The sequence below is a fragment of the Rhagoletis pomonella genome, unplaced genomic scaffold (assembly GCF_013731165.1).
Source record: "Rhagoletis pomonella isolate Grant_MI unplaced genomic scaffold, Rhpom_1.0 Rhpom_scaffold_00010, whole genome shotgun sequence".
Lineage (NCBI taxonomy): Eukaryota > Metazoa > Arthropoda > Insecta > Diptera > Tephritidae > Rhagoletis > Rhagoletis pomonella.
Genome location: NW_023458564.1, coordinates 33,349,929 through 33,371,648, shown reverse-complemented (window position 1 = coordinate 33,371,648; position 21,720 = coordinate 33,349,929). Strand labels below are relative to the sequence as shown.

Below are 21,720 nucleotides of genomic sequence, written 5' to 3'. Positions count from 1 at the left end.
TATAAAGTGGCAAAGTACATTAACTATAATATAACATAACTTCAACAAAAAATGCATACATATAAACAAATATTAATGCCAACATATTTACGTTTTTATAGTATTGACCTCACTGTTACGATGTAACTTGAAAATTTAGATTTAAAAGCGCAAATTACAATGCTAAAAGCGCAGGTGGCTGCGCAGCTGAAGGAAGCCAACGAGTTGAAAGCTTTTAGAAGTGGTATAAACTTGAATTTCACAGAAAATCAAGTACGTAAATTAAGAAACCCTGCTAAAAATACACATTGGGTATACGAGGATATTGCGTGGGCAATACCATTACATGCAGCAGGTCCTAGGGCATACAACCATTTGCTCCGTAAGGGTTTACCGTTGCCCTCGGCGTCCACTTTGTCGAGATGGCTTCAGCGACTGAAGTTTCACGACGGCATTTTAAAATTCGTTTTAAACGAAATGCACGCGGCAAGCACAAATATGGAGTTGGTCGACAGAGTGTGCCCCATTGTCTTCGACGAGATAGCAGTTGCCCCATCATTTGAGCACGACCCACTTACGGACACTGTGAGGAAGCCTGCAAGATATGTGCAAATGGCTATAGCAAGAGGACTCAAGCAATCTTGGAAACAACCCGTTTTTTACGCTTTCGACTGTAAAATGACAAAAAGCATTCTGGAAGGCCTGATTTCCCAGTTAGAAAATGCGGGCTATCCCGTCGTTGGCATCGTATCCGATATGGGAAGTGCCAACCGAGCTCTTTGGAGGGAATTAGAAGTGTCCACGGGTAATTATAGAATTAAGAGCAGTTAAATTTCCATTACTATAAGCAATTAAAACAATTAGGTGCTTTCATTAATTGTAGTAATTAACAGTTATTTTTTTACTCTTATTTATACAGAAAAGACATGGTTTTCGAGTCCAAGCGGTGACGGTGGCAGAGTTTTTGTCTTTGCAGACGCGCCTCACCTTTTAAAATTACTGCGAAACCATTTCCTGGACAGTGGGTATGTTTTCCAGAACAAACAAATATGCGCAGAAACGATAGACCAAGTTATGAGATGTACGTCAATGTCCGATTTGTCCATCACCCATAAATTGAAGGAGCAGCACCTCACTGTCCGGCGCGAGGGTCGACAAAAAGTGAGACTTGCGGCACAATTGCTATCGCATAGCACTGCTAGTGCAATCAGACGTTGCTATGCAATGGGTTCGCAGCTGACAAATCCTCTCGAGACAGCAGACTTTATTGAAGTCATCGACAACTGGTTCGACCTTCTCAACTGCAAGCTGAGAACTCCGCTGTGCAATCCGGCAAGGAAACCATATGCGCTGGACTTGGTGCCGCAAAACGCCATTTTAGAGTCCATGAATTGGTTAGCACTGAATGCGAGGGCGCGGTTTCACTACACTCTTTTGCCTGGCCAAAAAGGTATTCTGATGACCAATGCATCCTTAAAAGGTTTGTTCCAGTATGTCCAAGAGAGGTATGGAATGAGGTATATCCTCACTTACCGCCTCAACCAAGATGTAGTGGAGCACTTCTTTGGTGCAATGAGAGCGAAAGGTGGCCTTCATGACAAGCCCAGCCCAATGCAATTTAAATACAGGCTGCGGAAATATTTGCTTGGTCAGTTTCAATTATTATTAAAACATGTATCATCGTTATTTTCTACCTTTGTTTACATTACAGCACGAAGTACGGAGTTTTTGAGACGAAGTGGCAACGTGACAATGGACGACACCGAATAGCTAGGGATTCACAGTATCCCATCATCCACAATTAGGGGATACCTTTCCGAAGCGGACAGCTGCATTACGGCAGTTGACGAAGATGAAATGGATGATGATATGGACCAATACTATGAAGACGCGATTGAGCATCTGGGTGGTTACATCATTCGAAAACTCCACCGCGACGGTCTTCGGTCCAAAGATCAAACATTTACTTGGGTGGACGAGTTATCAATAAACTTGAAAATATCCTGCGAAAAATTGTGGTTGTCTTTAGTTCATCAAGTTCTCTCTCAGCCTTAAATTCTCGCCTGAAGCATTATTTCCAAGCCGATAAGAGGGAATATAAAATGGATAAGTAGGAATCAACACATACCAAAACATGTTTGATTCCAAAAGTTTTTTAGAGCTTTACCAAATTATAAATAAATATTTAAAAAATAATAGACAAGATTTTCTTTTTTCTTTTCGGGTTTCGGCAATAAAAATTATCGCATGAAATCCAGTAATAATTATCAAGTTTCATGAACAGCTGATAAATTGGTTCCTAATAAAACAATATATTTTATATTTAAATTGGTTTATTTAGTCAATTTCAATTATAAAAACTCAAAAACAGTTTCCTTATTAGTTTAAATTGCATCCAACAAGTTACAAGTAAAAATTTATCCATTAAAAATGCAGTAAAAACTTTGAACTTCAGCTGTTTCGCTCTCTCAATAAGTTTTTGCGTACGAAAACGCCAAAACATGAAAATTCGTACCAATTTTTCTGGATATTACTAGAAATGGGTAAACCTAGCACAACTATTCTTTATTATCTTTAACGTTGTTTTGGTAATATAATTCTTTAATACATATTTTTTACAAATAGCAGTAAAAGGGCGTTTAAATGGTCCTAAAATGTTCCCCTTTTTTACTACATTTATATGCATTGCCGAAATGTGGCTACCAAAAAAGTGAGGTTATGTAACTGACATCACCTTGTTTATTCCACCTTGATAAAGGCTTAGATTTTATGTTAAAGACAAATTTGTAATTGGAACAGAAATTTTTAACTAAAGTTGTGAAAATTGTAAAAAAAATTACAGCATTTGAAGGATCAAAGCCGGAGTGCGGTTTTTTTACGCAGAAGTCGAATTTGGAGTGGCTTTTTTGGTAAGTTTCTTTTTGTACTGTTGGGTGCCTCGTGCTTGTGCGTGGGGAGCGCTGAGGCAATTTTTTCTGACTCTAACTTGACTGTAAATTGGTTTGCAGAGGGGCGGAGTTGGAAGAGTGTTGAGCGTAGAAGAAGTAGAAGAAGGAATATTAAAGGTATTAATGATGGTTTATTAGAATCAGGTACGGACGAAGATTGCAATAAGCAAGCAAAAGTGCTTAATGGAAAGCCGAATAAGACGAACAAAATTAAAGAACAGCAAATACCGATGCAAGGTTTAATAGATAAAAAAGGTTTTCTCGACAACATGGACGAAAGTACAGTTGCGCAAACTGTTCGTAATATGATAAATTCTCAAAGTGAGATTACAGATACATTTTACAACTTGGACAAGAGTACAGTTATGCAAAGCGAGAGTACAAATGAATTTGGTAACACTGATGGGCAAGGCGATAGCAGCAAGAGTAATAACGATGAGGCAACTTCAGGGAAGGTGAGTTTAAATACTTTTACATACTCAAGCAGCTACAAGGGTGACTTTTGTGTGTTGTTTGACACGTCTAAGAGCCCCTTATGTGAAAATGATAGGATGAGAAATTGACTTTTTTTATGGAACAAAATTAAAAATTTCAAAGTTGAAGGTATTAAAACTATAAAAGCAGTAGGGAGATCACTGTTTAAAATATATATGTAGAGGATGCATTATGTGTGATTATGTGTGGTAAGGAGGAAGGTTGCGGAAGTCAATGTGAGGTAAAATCCAATAATTGCATTCTTTGTGGAAATGTGGGACATACTTCGGTGAATAACAGTGTTTGTCAAGTATGGAAAAGGGAAAAATAACTTCTGGAAATAATGACGATAAAGAAAATTTCAACAAGTAAGAAAGTCTAAGTTCGGGCGGAGCCGAACATTAAATACCCGGCGCAAGTATTAAATATATGTTTTCCACCTTTCCGAAAGCTACCGCTACATGATAAGCCGGGGTGTATACATTTTAAGTAAATTAGCGTCCTTAAATTTCGAAATATTGAAATTTCAAGCATTTCTGAAATTTACCGTTATATGAAAATCGGCCTCAATTTTAGTCCGATTTCAACAATTTTCAACGGTTTGCTTTTATGTGGCAAGCACAATAACCATACCGAGCTTGGTACAAATTGCTAGAACGGTTAGCGAGATACATACATATATGTGATCACAAGTGGGCGGTGCTACGCCCATTTTCCAAAATTTTGTCATAAACGTATTTCTTGGAAAAGAATTGTTGCAACCATCAATTTTGAATAAATTAGCTTCAATAGATTTATCAAAGATTTTGTATTTCTCGAAATTACCGTTATATGGGATGTGGGCGTGGTTATTGTCCGATTTTAGAAATTTTCGGCCATTTGGTATGCTGTACCAGGACCAACAACTGTGCCAAGTTTGGAAGAAATTGGTGTAGCGGTTACCAAGATATACACATGTAACCATAAGTGGGCGTGGCTACGCCCATTTGCCAAAATTTTGTAATATTCTTATTTTTCGTCGAAAACTTATTGCAAATATCAATTTTGAGTGAATAATCTTCAGTAGTTACTAAAATATCGCAGTTTTCGTTTTTATGAAAATTACCGTTATATGGGAGGTAGGCGTGGTTATTGTCCGATTTTTAAAATTTTCAGCCATTTAGTATGCTGTACTAAGGCCAACAACTGTGCCAAGTTTGGAAGAAATTTGTGTTGCGGTTACCAAGATATACACATGTTACCATAAGTGGGCGTGGCTACGCCCATTTTCCAAAAATTTATAAAATTCATGTTTTCCGTCTGAAACTCATTGTAAGTATCAATTTTGAGTGAATTATCTTCAGTAGTTACTAAAATATCGCAGTTTTCGTATTTCTTAAAATTACCGTTATATAGGAGGTAGGCGTGGTTATTGTCCGATTTCGCCCATTTTCAATACCATCCGTCCTACGCCCAAAAGAAGTTCACGTACCAAGTTTCGTTAAGATATCTCAATTTTTACTCGAGTTATCGTGTGCACAGACGGACGGACGGACAGACAGTCACCGCTTAATCGATTTCTCTTTTCATTCTGATAATTTATGTATACATTTGTCTATATCTATCTCGATTCGTTTTGCCTGTTACAAACAACCGTTATGTGAACAAAGTTATAATACCCTAGTGCACAAGTGCGCTCGGGTATAAAAAGAGAGGCTATTGATTCCTACAAAGAGGTCTTTGACCAAAATAATCGTTTTGCACTGCTGGAGGATGATCAGGATAATTTTTCTACCATTTCTGGGGCGCAAAATAACCGTGTGAATAATGATATGGTTGTTAACAGGAGAGTTACCTCCTTTAGTTACGCGCATATGGCTAAAAGAAAGCTGAGGAAAGATAAAGCTGAGGTAGTGAAGGAAAAAAAAGATAAGGTGTCTAAAAAGCCGGTTTTTGATAGTCCGAGCTGGGCAAAAGTTTCGGAAGTAGAAAGGTTAGTGGCGTTATTGACTAAGAAGTTTGAAATTGATGAAAGTGAATCAATTTTGAAAAGGATAGGAGATACTTTGAAAGAGGTTAATGAGGTTAACGTTACATGTTCAGACACTAATAATGAGCCAGATAAAAATTCTACAATATAATGTACAAAGCCTAAAGGCGAACAAGAACAATTTAGACTATTTCATAAACAGGAACGATATAAGTATAGTAGGATTGCAAGACATTTTTTCGCATGATGAAAAGGTGGAAAATCACAAATTAATGGGTTTTAATTTAATTAAAAAAACAATAGCGGATGGATATGCAGGAGTTGCAATAGGTTTTAAAAAAGGGATGGGCTTTAAGAAAATAAAGTATAGATCTCAATATGATATTTTGATTGCGAAAACGACAAACTTGGTGACTAATCTAGTCATCTGTTCGGTGTATTTTCCACCTAACATCAACAGCAGGATATTTAAAGCAGTGGTTAGTCGATTGTTGCTGTTTCTCGGGGGGATGATGTCAGCCACCCAAAGGGCAAGATTTTGGCGAATGGTGTCAGAAATGCTAATCTGAAGTGTCCAAAAACCTGACATGTTGGCACATCATAAAGCCGGTAGGGAGACAAAAGTGCTCACCAAAAAGGTGCATCAAATTATATGCAAAATAAGTGGAGAAACTGGAGAGGATCTCCATAATGAGCTGAACGACATCCTGCCTATGATGTCCATTGACGCCGTTTTTGACATGGAGGAGAAGCTCCATGATACCACCTACCAGGACGCGGTTGTAAGTATTGCTTTTGCTGTATATTATATTACCTGTTTATAGAACAACAACAACAGTGTTTTCTTCAGTCTTCGTACTTGTACATAATGAAAGGAGCCACCGGGGACATTGATTCAGTTGTTAAACGAATTTTTAGCGACGAGGTCCTCGGCTTGTTCAACTGGGACGGACGTTGCAACAAAAAGGCCCTGTCCACACTAAAGCTAGTTGGCACTTTTCTCTTTGGTAATTTCTGTAATTTTTCGAATTTATTAAACAATTTTACATTGAATTTGTATTCCTTTTTCGGCAGACATTTTTAAAATCCAAGGAAGAATAACTTTTGAAAAAGAAGTAAGAAAGTCAGTTGAATCAAGCCATAATCGAATTAAGCAGAAAAAGTACTAGTCCAAACAAAACTAATATTTATAATAACATAAATATTTGTATTCTATGTATTTATGTACAGTGGCTCAAAGCCAAAATGGAAAACCCCAGGCATTTTTTGATAATATTTACAAAGATTTTCGTTTTAAATCATTTCTGTAATTTTTTTTTAATATAGTACAAATACAAAAACCATAAAAGCTAAAATTCCAAAGTTTGTACAAAGCAAGGAAAATTCGACAAAATTTTCATGAAAATTTCTAACTTTTTGATCAGTTCTTTCAGAAATATTTCTGGTATGCAGTTTTGCTCCCATTATACTTTAGTATAATGTGTAAGTATTTCTAAAAAATCTTTTTTTAAACAAGTTGAAAAATTTTCTTAAAATTTTTTCGAATTTTCCTAGTTTTTTTCAAACTTTGGAATTGGGTTTGGTGTTCTATGAACTATATTTTTATTAAAAATTACAATAATTATTTAACCTGAAAAACTTGGTAAATATTAACAAAAAATTGTTTGGGGTTTTCCATTTTGGAATTGAGTCACTGTATGTACATATTAAAATATATATATGCATGTATACACTTATGATCAGCTAATTAAGCCAGCAATATTTTGATAAATTTTGGCTATTTGTCTTTTGTTTATTTAATGTTTATTATTTTTCCAAAAAAATCGAGCTTATTATATAACCAACACCGTATAAATCCACATTTCAAACTTTGTGCAAAAATTATGAAAAATCTGCAAAGTTTCAGCTAAACACTCAACTTTTTATTCAGATTTTTTAGAATTTTTTTGACTTGCACATTATTACCCTAGAATTTAACAGTTTAATGTGAGAGTAAATGGATGCAATGTGGAGCAAGTGGAAAAAATGAGATGGTTAGGAAGGGTAATAAGTGCTAATTCAACGATTAAAGAGCTCATAGGAATGTCAAAAAATCTATTGTGCCGGGAAAAAATTTGCTGGCAAGAATTACAACTATAAAAGCTGGGTTAACCCCGATGGTAGGATTAAAGCTGTAAAAAAATCATTTGTTCGATCAAAATCAGAGTACGCTAATACCACTTTTGCAGCTATGCACCATATTAAATGACTCCTTAAGAAGATGTTTAGGGGTTCCGCCGAACACGCCGACATATGCAAGATATGCAATTGCATGTGAGCTTCCACCGCAGAAAAGAGCTATATGGTTAACGTCGAGAGAAATGTCAAAGCAGTGGTTTATCAACCCAAGTTTGAAAAGGGAGGTTGAGGAAAGCTATGCTAAGAAATCGAGTTACCGTTACACGTACAACAAGTTCAAATCTTATTTTGATAGGTTGAATACTAATGTTTTATTTAGCAGACACGAGAAACTATGTTTTGTCTCCTCGAGGCTAAAAGGTTCCAAAGATAATTTTTCGAGTGAATAACTGAAGGCTTTATACTATGGGGAAAGGAGTAGTTTAGAGTATAGAGGTTTTCACCTGCACTCGACGGATGCGTCTGTATCTGAAGGAGTGGTGGGTTGTGCGGTGCATGACATGAGGCAAGGGATTTCATTTCTATACAGTTTAGAAGAAACCTACGCAACTACCTTTGGGGAGCTGGTCGCTGTAAAGCAATGCATTGTGATTGCAAAAAGAGTGAAAGACAAAAAAATTTGCATATTCACAGATAGTTTGCAGGCTGTGAAAGCGCTCAAATGTGACCGAACTAACAACTACGTTGTAGCTGTCATACGTAATGAAATGGTAAGGTCGGTATTAGAGGAGGTGCGCATTATTTGGGTCCCTGCGCATGTTGGGATCATGTTCAATGAGAAAGCTGATTTTGCGGCCAAAGCTGCAGTGACGCACGGCTTGACGCTTAAAGTAGTGCTTAGTAGAGTGAGCAACTGTTTGTGGAATGAATGGAGAAATGAGGTCAAAATTATGAGTAACAGATGCTTGCTGTTTCTGAAGCTTGCTGTTTCTGTTTTGTTGTTTACATTTATTTCTTTATGTGCATTTTGGTGGTGGTTTATTTCAGAGATTTTGAAGCGATTTTCAGTAATTTTTTGATTCAAATTTAATTACAAGTAATTTGTAGCAAAAAAAAACCGACTGCAACTCTCATATAAAATATATATACATATATATATATATATATATCATGATCCACTGATCGGATCTCAACCAGATTAGTATGGGACCACCTCTGAGACACTACCTTTCCGATGCAAAATCGAAATCGGTTGACGTGGTCCAAAGTTATGCGGTAAAAATATTCCGACGAACTGATAACCTCCTCCTTTTTTGGAAGTCGGTTAAAAATGATCGCAACGCGATCCATGTGGGACCGTGACAGGGAGCTGAAGAGGGAAGCGAGACGTATTTGCCGCAGTAAGAAGAGAGAGGCCGAAATACCTGAGTGTGGAGAGCTTAAAATGCGGTTAGGCGACTTACGGAAGGTTTTAAGACCAGGGCGAACTCTTGTAAGAACAATGGCGATCTAGTGACCGATGTCCAGAACGTACTTAAATTATGGAGGGAACACTTTTCGATAGTTTTGAATGTCAGAAGCACTAAAAGAAGTGAAGATGAACCCGAGTCCCCATTTGATGACGATGTAGTCGATATCCCAGCGCCTGACTATGACGACCTGTCAGCCGAGCTATCTAATTACGATGGCAAGGAGCTAATAAAGTGCATACCCGACGACTGGAATTCAAGTGCGCTCTGCCCAATTCACAAGAAAAGCGACTCCGCCATGCCAGCCAACTACCGCGGAATCAGCCTTCTCAGCATAGGTTACAAGGTCTTATCGAGGGTATTGTGTGAAAGACCGTCAATGGACTGATTGGGTCTTATCAGTTTGGCTTTAGACCTAGAAAATCCAGCATAGTCCAGACATTCATACGCGAAATCTTGGAAAAGACCCGCGAGAAAAGGATCTACACTCACCACCTATTTGTCGACTTTAAAGCCGCTTTCGACAGCACTGAAAGGAGTTGTCTATACGCCGCTATGTCTCAATTTGGCATCCCCTCAAAACTGATACGGCTGTGTAAATGTGAATTGGGAAAGACCTCTCCGAGCCGTTCGCCACCAAACGGGGTTTCATACAGGGCATCTCCCTTTCATGTGACTTCTTTAATCTGATGTTGGAGAAGATAATAAGAGCTGCAGAACTGAACCGCACAGGAAAAATTTACTACAAGAGCGTTCAATTGCTGGCTTATTCCGATGGCATGTTGTTGTTATTGTTGTAGCGGCTACAACAACCCCGCCCAGATCGGTTGATATCTCAGTCGTTGTCGTCAAGTTCCACTAACGGCAGCCCTGGGAAGCGTGCAGCTTCTATCGGGTCGATCCACAAGGACAAAGCCGTTAGGGTTGTCGGGTTTTCCGGGCATGCGAAGAGATGTTTCGAGTCATGTGGGGTCGCTCCGCATGCCGGACACTCATTTGGCACATCCTCATTCAATCTACTCAGGTAGGAGTGTAACCTGCTGCAGTAGCCAGAGCGGAGTTGTGCTATTGTCGTTCGTGTCTCCCGAGGCAGATGAAGTTCCGTCTCGTCTATGTCCGGTGGCGGTATGCCTAGAACGGCATACACAGGTCTAGAGTCTACATAACTCGAGACTGACTCCCTGTGAATGCCGTTCAGAGCCAGTCGGTACGCTGATGGGTCCAGAGGTTGCTTGATGAACCTCTGGACTTCGTCCGTCAGTTCATATACATAGATGCCTCCTGACGTGCCTAGGCGAGGGCTCCTCAGCAAGCAGCTATCTGTTTGGGTGGCCACTTCTGTGGCTCCCGATCAGGAACTGCTTGCAGAGTATTATGTTGTGCTCCTTTATGGGGAGCATTTATGCCTCGTTGTGGAGGTGATGTTCGGGCGACATCAGGAGGCATCGTGTCGCTGTCCTGAGTGCGGTGTTCTGTACAGTCTGTAGCCTGACCTCCTTCGTCCAGGTTGTGAACAGGGTCGCAGAGGATTTCGTAGGGGAGAGGGCTAGACACTTTGCAGTGAAGAAGCGAGAAAGTTCGGAGAGATACCCGTTTACTTTCGAACACAGGTCATCAATTCCATTCCCAGACGCCATTATCGAGCAATCGTCGGCGTAAGAGACAATCGAGACTCCCTCTGGTGGTTGAGGGAGCTTTGAGATGTAAAAGTTAAACAGTAGCGGGGAAAGGACACTGCCCTGTGGAACCCCCTGTTTTAAATTTCTAAGTTTACTCGATATGTCTCTAAACATTACCGACGAGTGTCGACCACTCAGATAATTTGCCGACCACCGTTTGAGCCTCTGTGGGAGAGAGGAAGCCTATATATCTTCTAGTAGCGTGGAATGGCAGACGGTGTCAAACGCCTTTGACCAGTCCAACGCTACTAGAATCGTTCTCTCACAGGGACGGTTTTGGTTAAGGCCACGAGTTATCTGAGTGTTTATGGCGTTAAGTGCTGTTGTTGTGCTGTGCACTTTACGGAAACCATGCTGAAATACGGGAGCAGCAGGGCCTCGAGTGTCTTCGCTACCGGGGAAAGGAGTGTTATCGGCCGATAAGAATCTCCTTTGTTGGCAGGTTTCCCCGGTTTGAGCAGTGGGACCACTCTCCCCACCTTCCAGATGTCTGGGATGATGAGAATGGCCATAGACAAATTGAGGACCTCCGTTAGGTACGCTACCCCCGCAGGTCCCAAATTTTTCAGCATCAGCATGCATATTCCGTCGGGACCCATGGCTTTGGAGGCTTTCGCCTTCCTGATGGCCACCTGAACTTCACCGCAAGTGAAAGCAAGGAGGGCGCAGGTTGTTGGCAGTTTGTGCAGCCTTCTGGTCACTCGACGCTTGGCTTTGTCCTCCGGAGGATGCAGTATGAACTGCCGGCTAAAATAGTGTCGTCGTGCTTCGTCGGATTGGGCAGGGACCTCACGGTTGACCAAAGCTTACTCACACCAGAGGTGAAGTTACAGGTCCTCAGATGCTCTTCCCACTTCTTCCGCTTATGTACGTTTACTAGTTGCCGAATTTCCGCGTTGAGATCCCTGATACGGGGGTCTCCGGGATCGGCCTGACGAAGGCTATCACGCTCATCGGCTAGAACAGCCGCTTCGGCAGGGAAGTTTGGACGTGGGTCCGTTATACGTCCTGCCGGTATGAAGCGAGCTGCAGCAGCAGTGACAGCCCTGCGGAACTTACGTTCACCGAGATGGACGTCGGTTGGTGTGGGAAGCGCAGTGAAGGTGTTTTCAGTAAACTCCGCGTAAACTTTCCAATCAGCTTTAGAGAAGTTGATATAGGTCCGGTGTTTAGCGGAGGCAAAGTCGGTTGGTTTATCTATCGAGGTGATTATGGGTAGATGATCTGATGCTAAAGTCAGCATAGGTCACCATGTTATGCTGTTTATCAGACCAGCGCTGACTATGGTGATGTCTGGCGAGCTACTCCAGTTACCCATAATCCTGGTGGGTGCGTCGTCGTTCATTGTGCAGAATGTCGAATCGTCTATCTGCTGAGCCAAGTCTGTTGCCCTACGATCGTTTGGCGGGCTTGAGTGCCAAAGATCGTGGTGCGCATTAAAATCACCTACTACCATACGGTTTTCACCTCTGAGGAGCGCACCTATGTCAGGGTGATATCCTACCGGGCAGCAGGTGACAGGGGGTATATAAACGTTAAATATTTCGAGCTCAACATCGCCTGACCGGATAGCAATGCCCTGACATTCTAGGGTGGTATCCCTGCGGTCGATGTCTGCTTCGATAAGAAGATACTGCACGGTGTGGTGCGTGATGAACGCTAAGCCACCACCATTATCTCGCTCGCGATCTCGACGGTGCACGTTGTACCCGGCACAAAGTTGAATTGCTGTGCAACCGACACATGAAGACGGTTATCTCCTCAATCTTGCTCTGTAGCCCGTTGCAGTTAAATTGAAGGAGCTGCATGTGGTTCGGGAGACGTGTAGCGATGTGGGATGTAAGGGATGTGTGTGTTCTTACCGCCGTTGGCTGTGTGCGCTGCTGTGATGATTGCCGCCCTGTGGTGGTGGCGGGAGGCGTCGCAATTGAGGTCTGCGACCGAGCAGCGCAACACGGGCCCTCGAAGTTCCTCGTCCAATCTCGCGTGGTACGCAGACCTGAGCATGCCCTAAAGTGGCACCAGCCAAGGCAGGTGTTGCACTTGACTGATGTCACATTACGGAATATCCTGGTCTGACATACCGTGCAGATTGTAGGACAAACCAGGAGTTGTTTGGCGGCAGCGTGTGGGTAGTGGTGCGGTTATGTGTGTTCTGTGGTCTGTCGTGGCTGTGGTGTTATTATGTTGTGCTGTGGTGACTGTGTGAGGCTGCTCAGGTGGACTGAGGTTAGCCGTGGAGGCTGCTCTGTGTGAGCAGCAGGGGGCCACGTACGACGTGGTCCACTGCCGATGTGTCCGTAGTCCTGAGCAGACTCTAAGGTGACTCCACCCATCGCAGGCATTACACTTGACTGAGGTGGAGTTGTGGTGTAGTCGTCTCTGGCATACACAGCAGGTGTAGATTTCTTGCCTTGGGTTTGACACGATGCAAGCCCTGAGTAGAAGAATACGTAGCGAATGTAGCCCTATGGACGAGCAACTTCTAAGATACTTCTCCGACCTAAACGGGGTTAGATCGCCGAAACAATAGCCCTTGGTCGGGTAAACTCCGAGTCATTCCGGTACGTAGAACCGCGGTACGTAACCGCGAAGTCAGCCCTGCTTTTTCCCAAGTTGGATAAGGAACCAAAGCCAATGGGTCTGGTGGTAAACGAGGAAAAGACGAAGTATCTCCTGTCCGTACATTCGCGCCTTGGCACCCACGTCACTGTTGACAGTTATAATTTCAAGAAAGTGGAGAATTTCGTTTACTTTGGAACCAGCATTAACACCGATAATAATGTCAGCATGGAAATCCAATGCAGAATCACTTTTGCTACGTGCTACTTCGGACTGAGTGGTCAATATAAGTAACTCATCATGCCCGTGCTGTTATATGGTGCAGAAGCATGGACAATGACAGCATCTGATGAAGCGGCTCTTGGAGTATCCGAGAGAGATTTTGCGGAAGATTTACGGGCCTTTACGCGTTAGAGACGGCGAGTACCGCAGACGATGGAATGATGAGCTGTATGAGCTTTACAACGACATGGACATAGTGCAGCGAATTAAAATACCGCGGCTCCGATGGCTTGGCCATGTTGTTCGAATGGACGCCGACGCTCTATCTCCGAAAGTATTCAACTCGGAACCCGCAGATGGTAGCAGAGGAAGACCACTGAGATTGAAAGACCAGGTGGAGAAGGACTTGGCTTCACTCGGCATTTCCAATTGGAGTCAGTTGGCACAGAAAATATACGACTGGCGTGCTTTATTGAACCCGGCCAAAATGGCTTTGGCGATTCAGCGCCAAATAAGAAGAGAATAGATCTATAACTCTAGCAGTCACACAGTGTTATAATCCCGACGAAATCCTTGACGGTGGTACCGGGAGGGGAACTGTACATGACGGTGGGAAGTTTAGTTTGGGGGTTAGGCTTTCGATCGACAAATAGTTTTATATCAACTTTTGTGAACTTCTGTTTATGTGTTTTTGTACAACATACCTCTATTGGTTATAATAATTTTAAGCTATAATAAACAATAGTAAGTTATTGGTTTTGAATATTTTTTTTTTTATGGGAGGGCCCCCTAAATTTCGTTCTGGCTACGCCCATGACTGCTTGTGCTATAGAAACTATAGTATACAATGGCGGTAAAAAATTAATGAATGGTGTTTCGTTTTTAATATTTATAATATTTTTTAAGCCAAACTTTTTTGATATATTTTTATAAATCATTCATCTATATTTTTGACCGCCACTGTAGATACATACATATGTATATACATATTACTTAGCTGCTACCCCTCGAACATACATTTAGAAGAGATATATCCAGCTTAAAACGCCGACAGTGCTATTGTGCTACAGTTTAACAATACTATCCATTGTAGTCATCATGTTTGCCACAGAATCCAAGTGCTGAATTGTATTACTTTTATCGTATCGGAAGTAGTGATAGTACTGGGATCTTTATTTTTTTCTATTTGTGTCACGTGCTAAATTTTGAATTTTAAAATGTCGTTTACAGCATTTATGTTTATTTTAGCTCATAGAGACTACATCAAAATAAGCGCAACATCTTCCGGCTTCATAGCTGGACAGCGCCAATTGTATAGGTAATATTGTAGATTGCCATCACCAGTACCGAATTTCAGGGGAAACAAAAAATTCTTATTCTCCATTAAATCAAGTGCATTGAAAACGTCCAAGCTAATATTCTTAGCTGAGATCAGAGCATCGTTCATCAATTCTAACCATGGTGTCTTTGTAGACACATTGTAAAAAGAATAGGCAGCGCGTACAGTCTTATGTACAGGGTGATGCATCACAGAAGATGGCAAGCAGTAATAACTGGTCATGTCCGTGATGTACCCATGTTCATCTTCAACAATGAAACAGTCGATGATACCTTCTTTCGGCGTAAACCAGTGACGGAATTCTTCTTTGGAAAAAACAGGGCTCAATGAGAACTTCTTGAGGTACTCTTCAAGTAGCTTCTGCGCCTTGTCCATATCCTTGGGTAGGATACGACGATATCCTTTGGTTTTCGGTTGATCGGGTAATTTGTACAGTTTGATGGTTCGTTGCATGGTCATATTACGCGCTAGGTGCGAAAATTTTACCTGAAAAAAATAAAAAAAATTATTGAAAAAAATTATGAACTTCCATTAACAGATTTGTTAAAAATAAATAAAATAAAAAATTTCAATAACCTGTTTGGTTTATAAAAAACTATTGCGATGTTTAGAATAAGTATTTTTTTTTTATATAAAAATACATATAACGTCCATACTTCCACAATTAAAAAAGGGGTTTTCAGAAGACGAAGTTTTTAATCTAGCACGAAATTTTGACACAATATATGTATATTATGCATCATTGTGGTATTATTTTAGTCAAAAAGCGATATAAATAAAGTTAATTAAATAATACATAAGTGCTTTTGTTATCCAACTGATAATAGCTCAGCTGAGTAGGTACATACATGACTAAAATCAGTTTTACAAATTTTCAAATAACCAATAATATTAAAACATTGATTTGTTTTTACCTCAACAAGTTTCTTGGGATTTAGTGATCGATGCCAGTAGCGGCATGTTGCCACGGGTTTGGGTAAAACCACTCCCGCTGTGTACGCTGCTTGGAAAATTCCCGTCAAATTTACCCGACGAGTAATCTCACGTATGAGTACAGGTGCAACTCGTTTGCTACGCAACTTTTTATGAACACATAAAAAGTTTATCTCAACCGTTTTGATCACTTTGTCGTAACAACGCAATTTGCTGGGAATTGCAGATATAAATCCAACAAGGCGGCCCGACTTCACAACGCGGACGCCCACATGCCAATCTCGCCTCCATCCAGGTGGCTGCAAAGACCACTTGAGAAATTCGGGTTGATAATCAAAGCGAAACATAGCGTCGTCATCCTCCACATAGTTCTCATTTAATAAAGTATACAGTTCGGTTAAATCGGCGGCACTATTCAAATCAAGAGTATCCCACTTGAACCCCTCTGGCAAGGTGTATGGATCAGGCCGAATCTCCGAAACATCTTTATCAGGTTCGATACACTCATTTGTGGTGATGTCTTCATTCAGTTTGGGAACTGGTTGCGTGGACCAGAATGCAAATTGCTTTGATTGCCTACCAGCTGCTGCAACTTCCGAGAGCACCTGCAGCAATCCCTGATTTCTGAGTAATCCTAAAATAAAATTTCAGAAATGAAATGAAAAATAAGGATTTTCAACTTTTGTGTTTCCAGAACAGCAATAATAATGGAATATAAGTATTATTGCAAATGACATGGCTAACGTGTATAGTATGGCTAACGTGTATGTATACGATTCGTTTTCGAATCTTTAGCCAGCAAAATAAATTTAATATGGGCCAACCTGCCGAAGTTGATTTCATATCAGCACGTTTTCTTTCACCATCTTCCGATCCAGAATCCTTGCTGTTGGTGTTCGGGGCTGATTTGCTGCCGGCTACAGCTGCAGCAATTAATGCCTCAGTTGCAGCGGCTACGGCTTGTGTGCTTTCTATCGCATTTGCATTACGCTCATTGTTTTTCTGTATATTTTCTGGCTCTTTATCGTTATTGGGCATTGTAAATTTTGTTTTCAGCTCCAAAGGCAAAATGATCCAGTCCTGCCAGTAATCTACTTTTCCACCCTTTGCGCGTATAACCAAATGACAAAGAATGACTCACTTCAAAATAGAAATTTGCAAAACTCAAACTTCTTCTTCCTTAATTGCAAATTCATTTACAATCATGATAGTTCACAATCAATGAACATCCCCACATTAAGCGGAGTATACACTGCCACCGTCTGCCAACACATAGATGTACTCGACAGGTTTAGTACCTCACGAAATCGATTGCGTAGCAAAAGTCCAAATATATCGTAGATAAAAATCAAAAAATCTTAGCAATATATACAGATACTTTATAAGTAATTTATATACATATTCTGCCTTATCTTGAGCATAATACAAAAAAGGGGTAATTCTCTAGGGTGCGGTAACAACCCCTAAAAAAGGTGCGGAAAAGTCGGGAGGGGTATCAAACGACGCGTTTCGGCCCCCCTATTAACAATCCGGAGGGGGGGAGATAATATTATTAACCATTTAAAAGTTATGAACAAAAAACTTTTGTTAAATTTCGTTGTTTTCGATGGGCAATTACACCGACAAAGATTCACTAAATCACCTGTTCACACTTTTTAAACACTATTAAAATATATAATTTAACTTATTTATTAAAGAAACACATAGTTTTATCAACCTAAGATAGATTATTTTGTTATTAAAAAGAAGTTGACAATCTTTGCCAGCTGAAACGCGAGATTCCAAAATAGCTATTGTGCTGCCACTGGATTAGTATTTCGTAATAATTCACTTTTCCTTATGAGATGTGTGCACTGTTCAATGCTTTTCGGTATCTTCTTTCGTTTAATATATATATAAATAATGAAAATTTTTAATATTTTAATAATAATAATTTAATAATAATTTATTAAAAATTTTCGCCTGCGTCGCTTTTTCCATAAATATCAATACTTCGATAAATAATGAAAATTTTTAATAAAAAATCGCGCGATTTTTTATTAAAAATTTTCGCCTGCGGCGCTTTTTCCATAAAAATCAATACTTCGATAAATAATGAAAATGTTTAATAAAAAAACGCGCGATTTTTTATTAAAAATTTTCGCCTGCGGCGCTTTTTCCATAAAAATCAATACTTCGATAAATAATGAAAATTTTTAATAAAAAATCGCGCGATTGCGTTACTTGCGTTAAATTCGCAAGCGGGTTGACGACACCATATTCCAAATTTTTTATGAAAAAGAAAATCGCTCTCCAAGGTGCATCAGTCTACGATTCATGTTTCGTTGGCAGGCACAAAACCTACAGTTCGTTTTTACAGAAAGCCCCATTTGATTCAAATGGTACCTTAATTTGCAGTGTAGCTTCTCTTATTATCTTTGACTTCCGCCAGTGGGCAGCAATCTAAGATTACTCCCAGTTTCTAGGTAGCCCCGAGTTGTATCCATTAGATGTGCTGCAGAATGGCTCCACGCTTTGCGAGACAGTCAGCCCTTTCGTTGCCTTCAAACTCATCATGTCCCGGAATTTAGCACAGCGTTACGCTATTGTGGGCTCTCAGGTTGTTCAAGAGTCCACAAGCCCTGATGTCATTTTAAAAGAGCGTTTTAAAAGGCGTTTAACACTGCCGGACTATCGGAAACAATATTTATTCTGACCCAATTTGTCCTTCTACGAAGACATTCACGAACACAGAGACTTCGATTACAAAGATCTCCTTCTGGAATATGGCTAGGGACAAGCCCATTGGCAGACTTTTCTGGAATCTTAGTCCAAATATTTCATAAAGTACACATATCGCACACCATCTTCAAAAGAATCACAACTCAAAATAATACGCTTTTAAGAAAACTATTTCTTAGCACATGATAATCATATGGGTAAGGGCGACTTTGCCTTAGGTTGCTCCAACTTTTGCTGAAAGGCAAATGAACGCTTAGTGCACATGTTTAGCGCATAATCTCAAAAATGAAAAATTCCGTGTTGTGACTCTCTTAAATGTGTGTTCAAGTTGTTATTGGCTATAATAAGGATACACGTTTGTACTTACGAATCAGGTATGTTTACATGTAAAATGTTTGGTGATACATATTTTCAATTTTTCGAAAATAACTGTTACTCATTGTCACGGAACCTACCAAAATCCAATCAAGCCTACCAACCTATCAAATCGAAAGAAACCTTCCAGTTTTGGTAGGAAAAGCGTATTTGTGGCAACACTGTCTCCATGATATAGAAGGGGGTACCGGTATAGCAACAACAAAAAGTACAAAAAAATATACCACCTTCATCCAAGGAGAATTTATATAAGGAGCGTTTCCGTACAAAATTAATCATCTGTGTCGCAAGGTGGAAAATTTTGCAACAAATGCGAAATTTCCAACATCTTTGCGAGGTTTCATGAATCCTTATCAGCCTTATCATGAGTTTCGTTTTTCCAGAACCGGTTCGCTTTTCACTCTTGGTTTCCATGGATTTAATATGGGCGATCTTTTATTCTTAGCTGCATAAGAAGTTAATCAAAAAGTGAGCTGTTTATATCCTGAGTGCAAAAGCATGAAGCATGTTTGCAAGGGGACGGATGTAAAGTTTTTCAGTTTCCTGTAATACCCCACATCCGCGAGAAATGGCTGAAAACATGCGGATTGAGCGAAGATGTATGTATTGCCTAAGGTGCCGTACGACTGCTCAACACATTTTTCAAGGGAGGACATTTCGATTTCAAGGACGATCGCAAACCTAAGCCAAAGCGCTGTGCCGAAGTTTTAAATGTAAGCATTGCTTATGGTTCTCCGCACACTGACTTTACCTCGTCCATTTCAGTCCACGAATATTGCGGATTGACGTTGGACTGACGTGCGCATATAGACAACATGTTTTGTGTTTCGTTTTGCTTACATATGCCACATGCACTAACCCAATCAACCGCAGTCCATGCATACAAAACTGAAACCTGTTTTTGGCCGACTGCCCAGTCTTGTGTGCGTTGCTCAGGTCAACTGAGTGTAGTGGTGTAGCGGTTCGCAGTGCGCGCTACCATTCCGAAGGGCCTGAGTTCAAGACCGGTTCAACTCAACATTAAAAAATAAAATCCAAAAACGCGTTTTCAATTATTATTATAAATATATTTGTGAAACTATAATATTTAATTACATATTATGTAAATTTGTATATTTTGTAAACTGAATTAGCATAAAAAATCGTTATTTATTAACATCTAAAGCTATTTGATAAATAAATATGAAAGCTGGATATTATTTTATTTTCTAATCTCTGCTCATGGATACCCTTCTCAAAAAATTCCAGTGTGGCAAAGCTATGCCTGATATTAACATCTGGAGAAATGTCAAAAATCTGCCTTATAATCAGAGGTGGGCACTACCACAAACAAGCGTGAGCTAAAAGTGAGAATGTGTTAGTGTACCTGATTCATTTTGCATGCTGTCGTGTTCTCATCGCTGCGCTCTCGCTTGTATACGTACACGCGACGCTTACGCTCTTTTAGCACCTGCTAACTCTCTGCCCATGCCTGCTTATAATCAAGAAATAGTAGTAATGAAACTACCTCCTTTTTTGGTAATTCTCTAGGGGGGGGTAACAACCCCTAAAAAAGGGCCGGAAAAGTCGGGAGGGGTACCAAACGACGCGTTTCGGCCCCCCTAATAACAATCCGGAGGGGGGAGGTAATATTAGGTTCGTTCGCGTAGCTGTTAATTGTTCATGTTTAACCAAAACTTACAAGTTTTTGCGTTCGCGTACGCAAAAAACTTGCAAAGTAGGGGAAATTGAGAGAGCAAAGTGACATTTCATTTTGAGGGGAAGCTGCTGGTTTCTGTTGGAAAAATTTTTGCCAACAGCAATTTGCCAACAGGAAAACAGCTGATCAAAAACAGCTGGTTGGCATTTACGCAAATCACAAAATTGAATTTGATGGTTTGGAAGTTAAAAATTACAAAATGCGACTAATTAAACCTGTAAGAAGTAAGTAGTTATTTGTTTAATCAATAAACTGTGCCAGGATACCACTTTGTAATGAGTTTTCGAACGTTTTAAATTTTACACTTTTGAATGTAAAAAAAATTATATCAGCTGTTCGTCTAACTTGCAAGTTTCTGCAAATTTTCTGTTCGCGTACTATTTTGGATATTTCTCTCTTGTGAGCGAACAGATGACATTTCGCCGGAATTTGGCAGTTGGTTGGGTGGTCTGTTGGAGATTTTAAACGAACGCACCTATTATTAACCATTTAAAAGTTATGAACAAAAAACTTTTGTTAAATTTCGTTGTTTTCTATGAGCAATTACCACGTCAAAAATGCACTAAATCACCAGTTTCCACTTTTAAAGCACTACTAAAACGTTTCCGGTTATTATTTTATGCAAACCAAATCATTTATTCACTTTTATTTCACGGTGCAGCGTATTCTATCATTCTTGGGGTAATCCCTCAAGGTTTCGAGGATAATCGTAACAGTATAAACTTGAACCAAAAATTTAAACACAAAAGTATTAAATAAGCAAAACTACCGTCACCACTGCACTTGTATAAAAATCCGCTGCTATCCGCTATCCACAAGAGTCAACCGCTCACCACCGATGCTGCAACGCAATTGTAACCTTTTTTCAAAACCAATTTAGCCACGGTTTTTGGGATCATCTGGTCACACCGCTAATCAGCAGTTTGACCAATTCGTTTTTCATTTACACGTCAAGTAGTGAAAATTTCAAGAATGTCTAGCTTTTCTGCTAAAACCAAAAAAATGAAGAACAATTCTGTGCCGGCCCAACAAAAATCCAATGGAGTGAAACGTTTTGAAGAAGAGCACGCTAGGAATATAGCCGCCGCCAAGAAAATAGTTGAGAAGTATGCTTCCAGCTCGGACGAGGATGAGGAGGAACTCAATGAAAGCAAAATTTTAGGTGCCCGAATAACATTATACCTTGTTAACTATGTATAATAATTTACTATGAAATTGTTTCAGATTCCCTTT

General features: G+C 40.0%; 1 protein-coding gene across 1 annotated transcript; it reads right to left on the bottom strand.

The window, feature by feature from the left end:
- Nucleotides 1–14,551: 14,551 nt before the first annotated feature.
- Nucleotides 14,552–16,841, bottom strand: LOC118746255 (glycylpeptide N-tetradecanoyltransferase-like). The gene is made up of 3 exons (XM_036480089.1): nucleotides 16,517–16,841; nucleotides 15,674–16,326; nucleotides 14,552–15,245 (listed from the first exon to the last, which is right to left on the bottom strand). Exons 1-3 carry the CDS (start codon nucleotides 16,728–16,730, stop codon nucleotides 14,679–14,681), a joined length of 1,434 nt encoding a protein of 477 aa, XP_036335982.1. The 5' UTR covers nucleotides 16,731–16,841; the 3' UTR covers nucleotides 14,552–14,678.
- Nucleotides 16,842–21,720: the final 4,879 nt, after the last annotated feature.

Coding starts and splice junctions, on each gene's coding strand:
- LOC118746255 (XM_036480089.1), bottom strand. CDS start 16,730: ATGCCCAATAACGATAAAGAGCCAGAAAATATACAGAAAAACAATGAG. Junction 16,327..16,516: donor TATGAAATCAACTTCGGCAG/GTTGGCCCATAT, acceptor ATTTTATTTTAG/GATTACTCAGAAATCAGGGA. Junction 15,246..15,673: donor ATCCCAAGAAACTTGTTGAG/GTAAAAACAAAT, acceptor TATTTTTTTCAG/GTAAAATTTTCGCACCTAGC.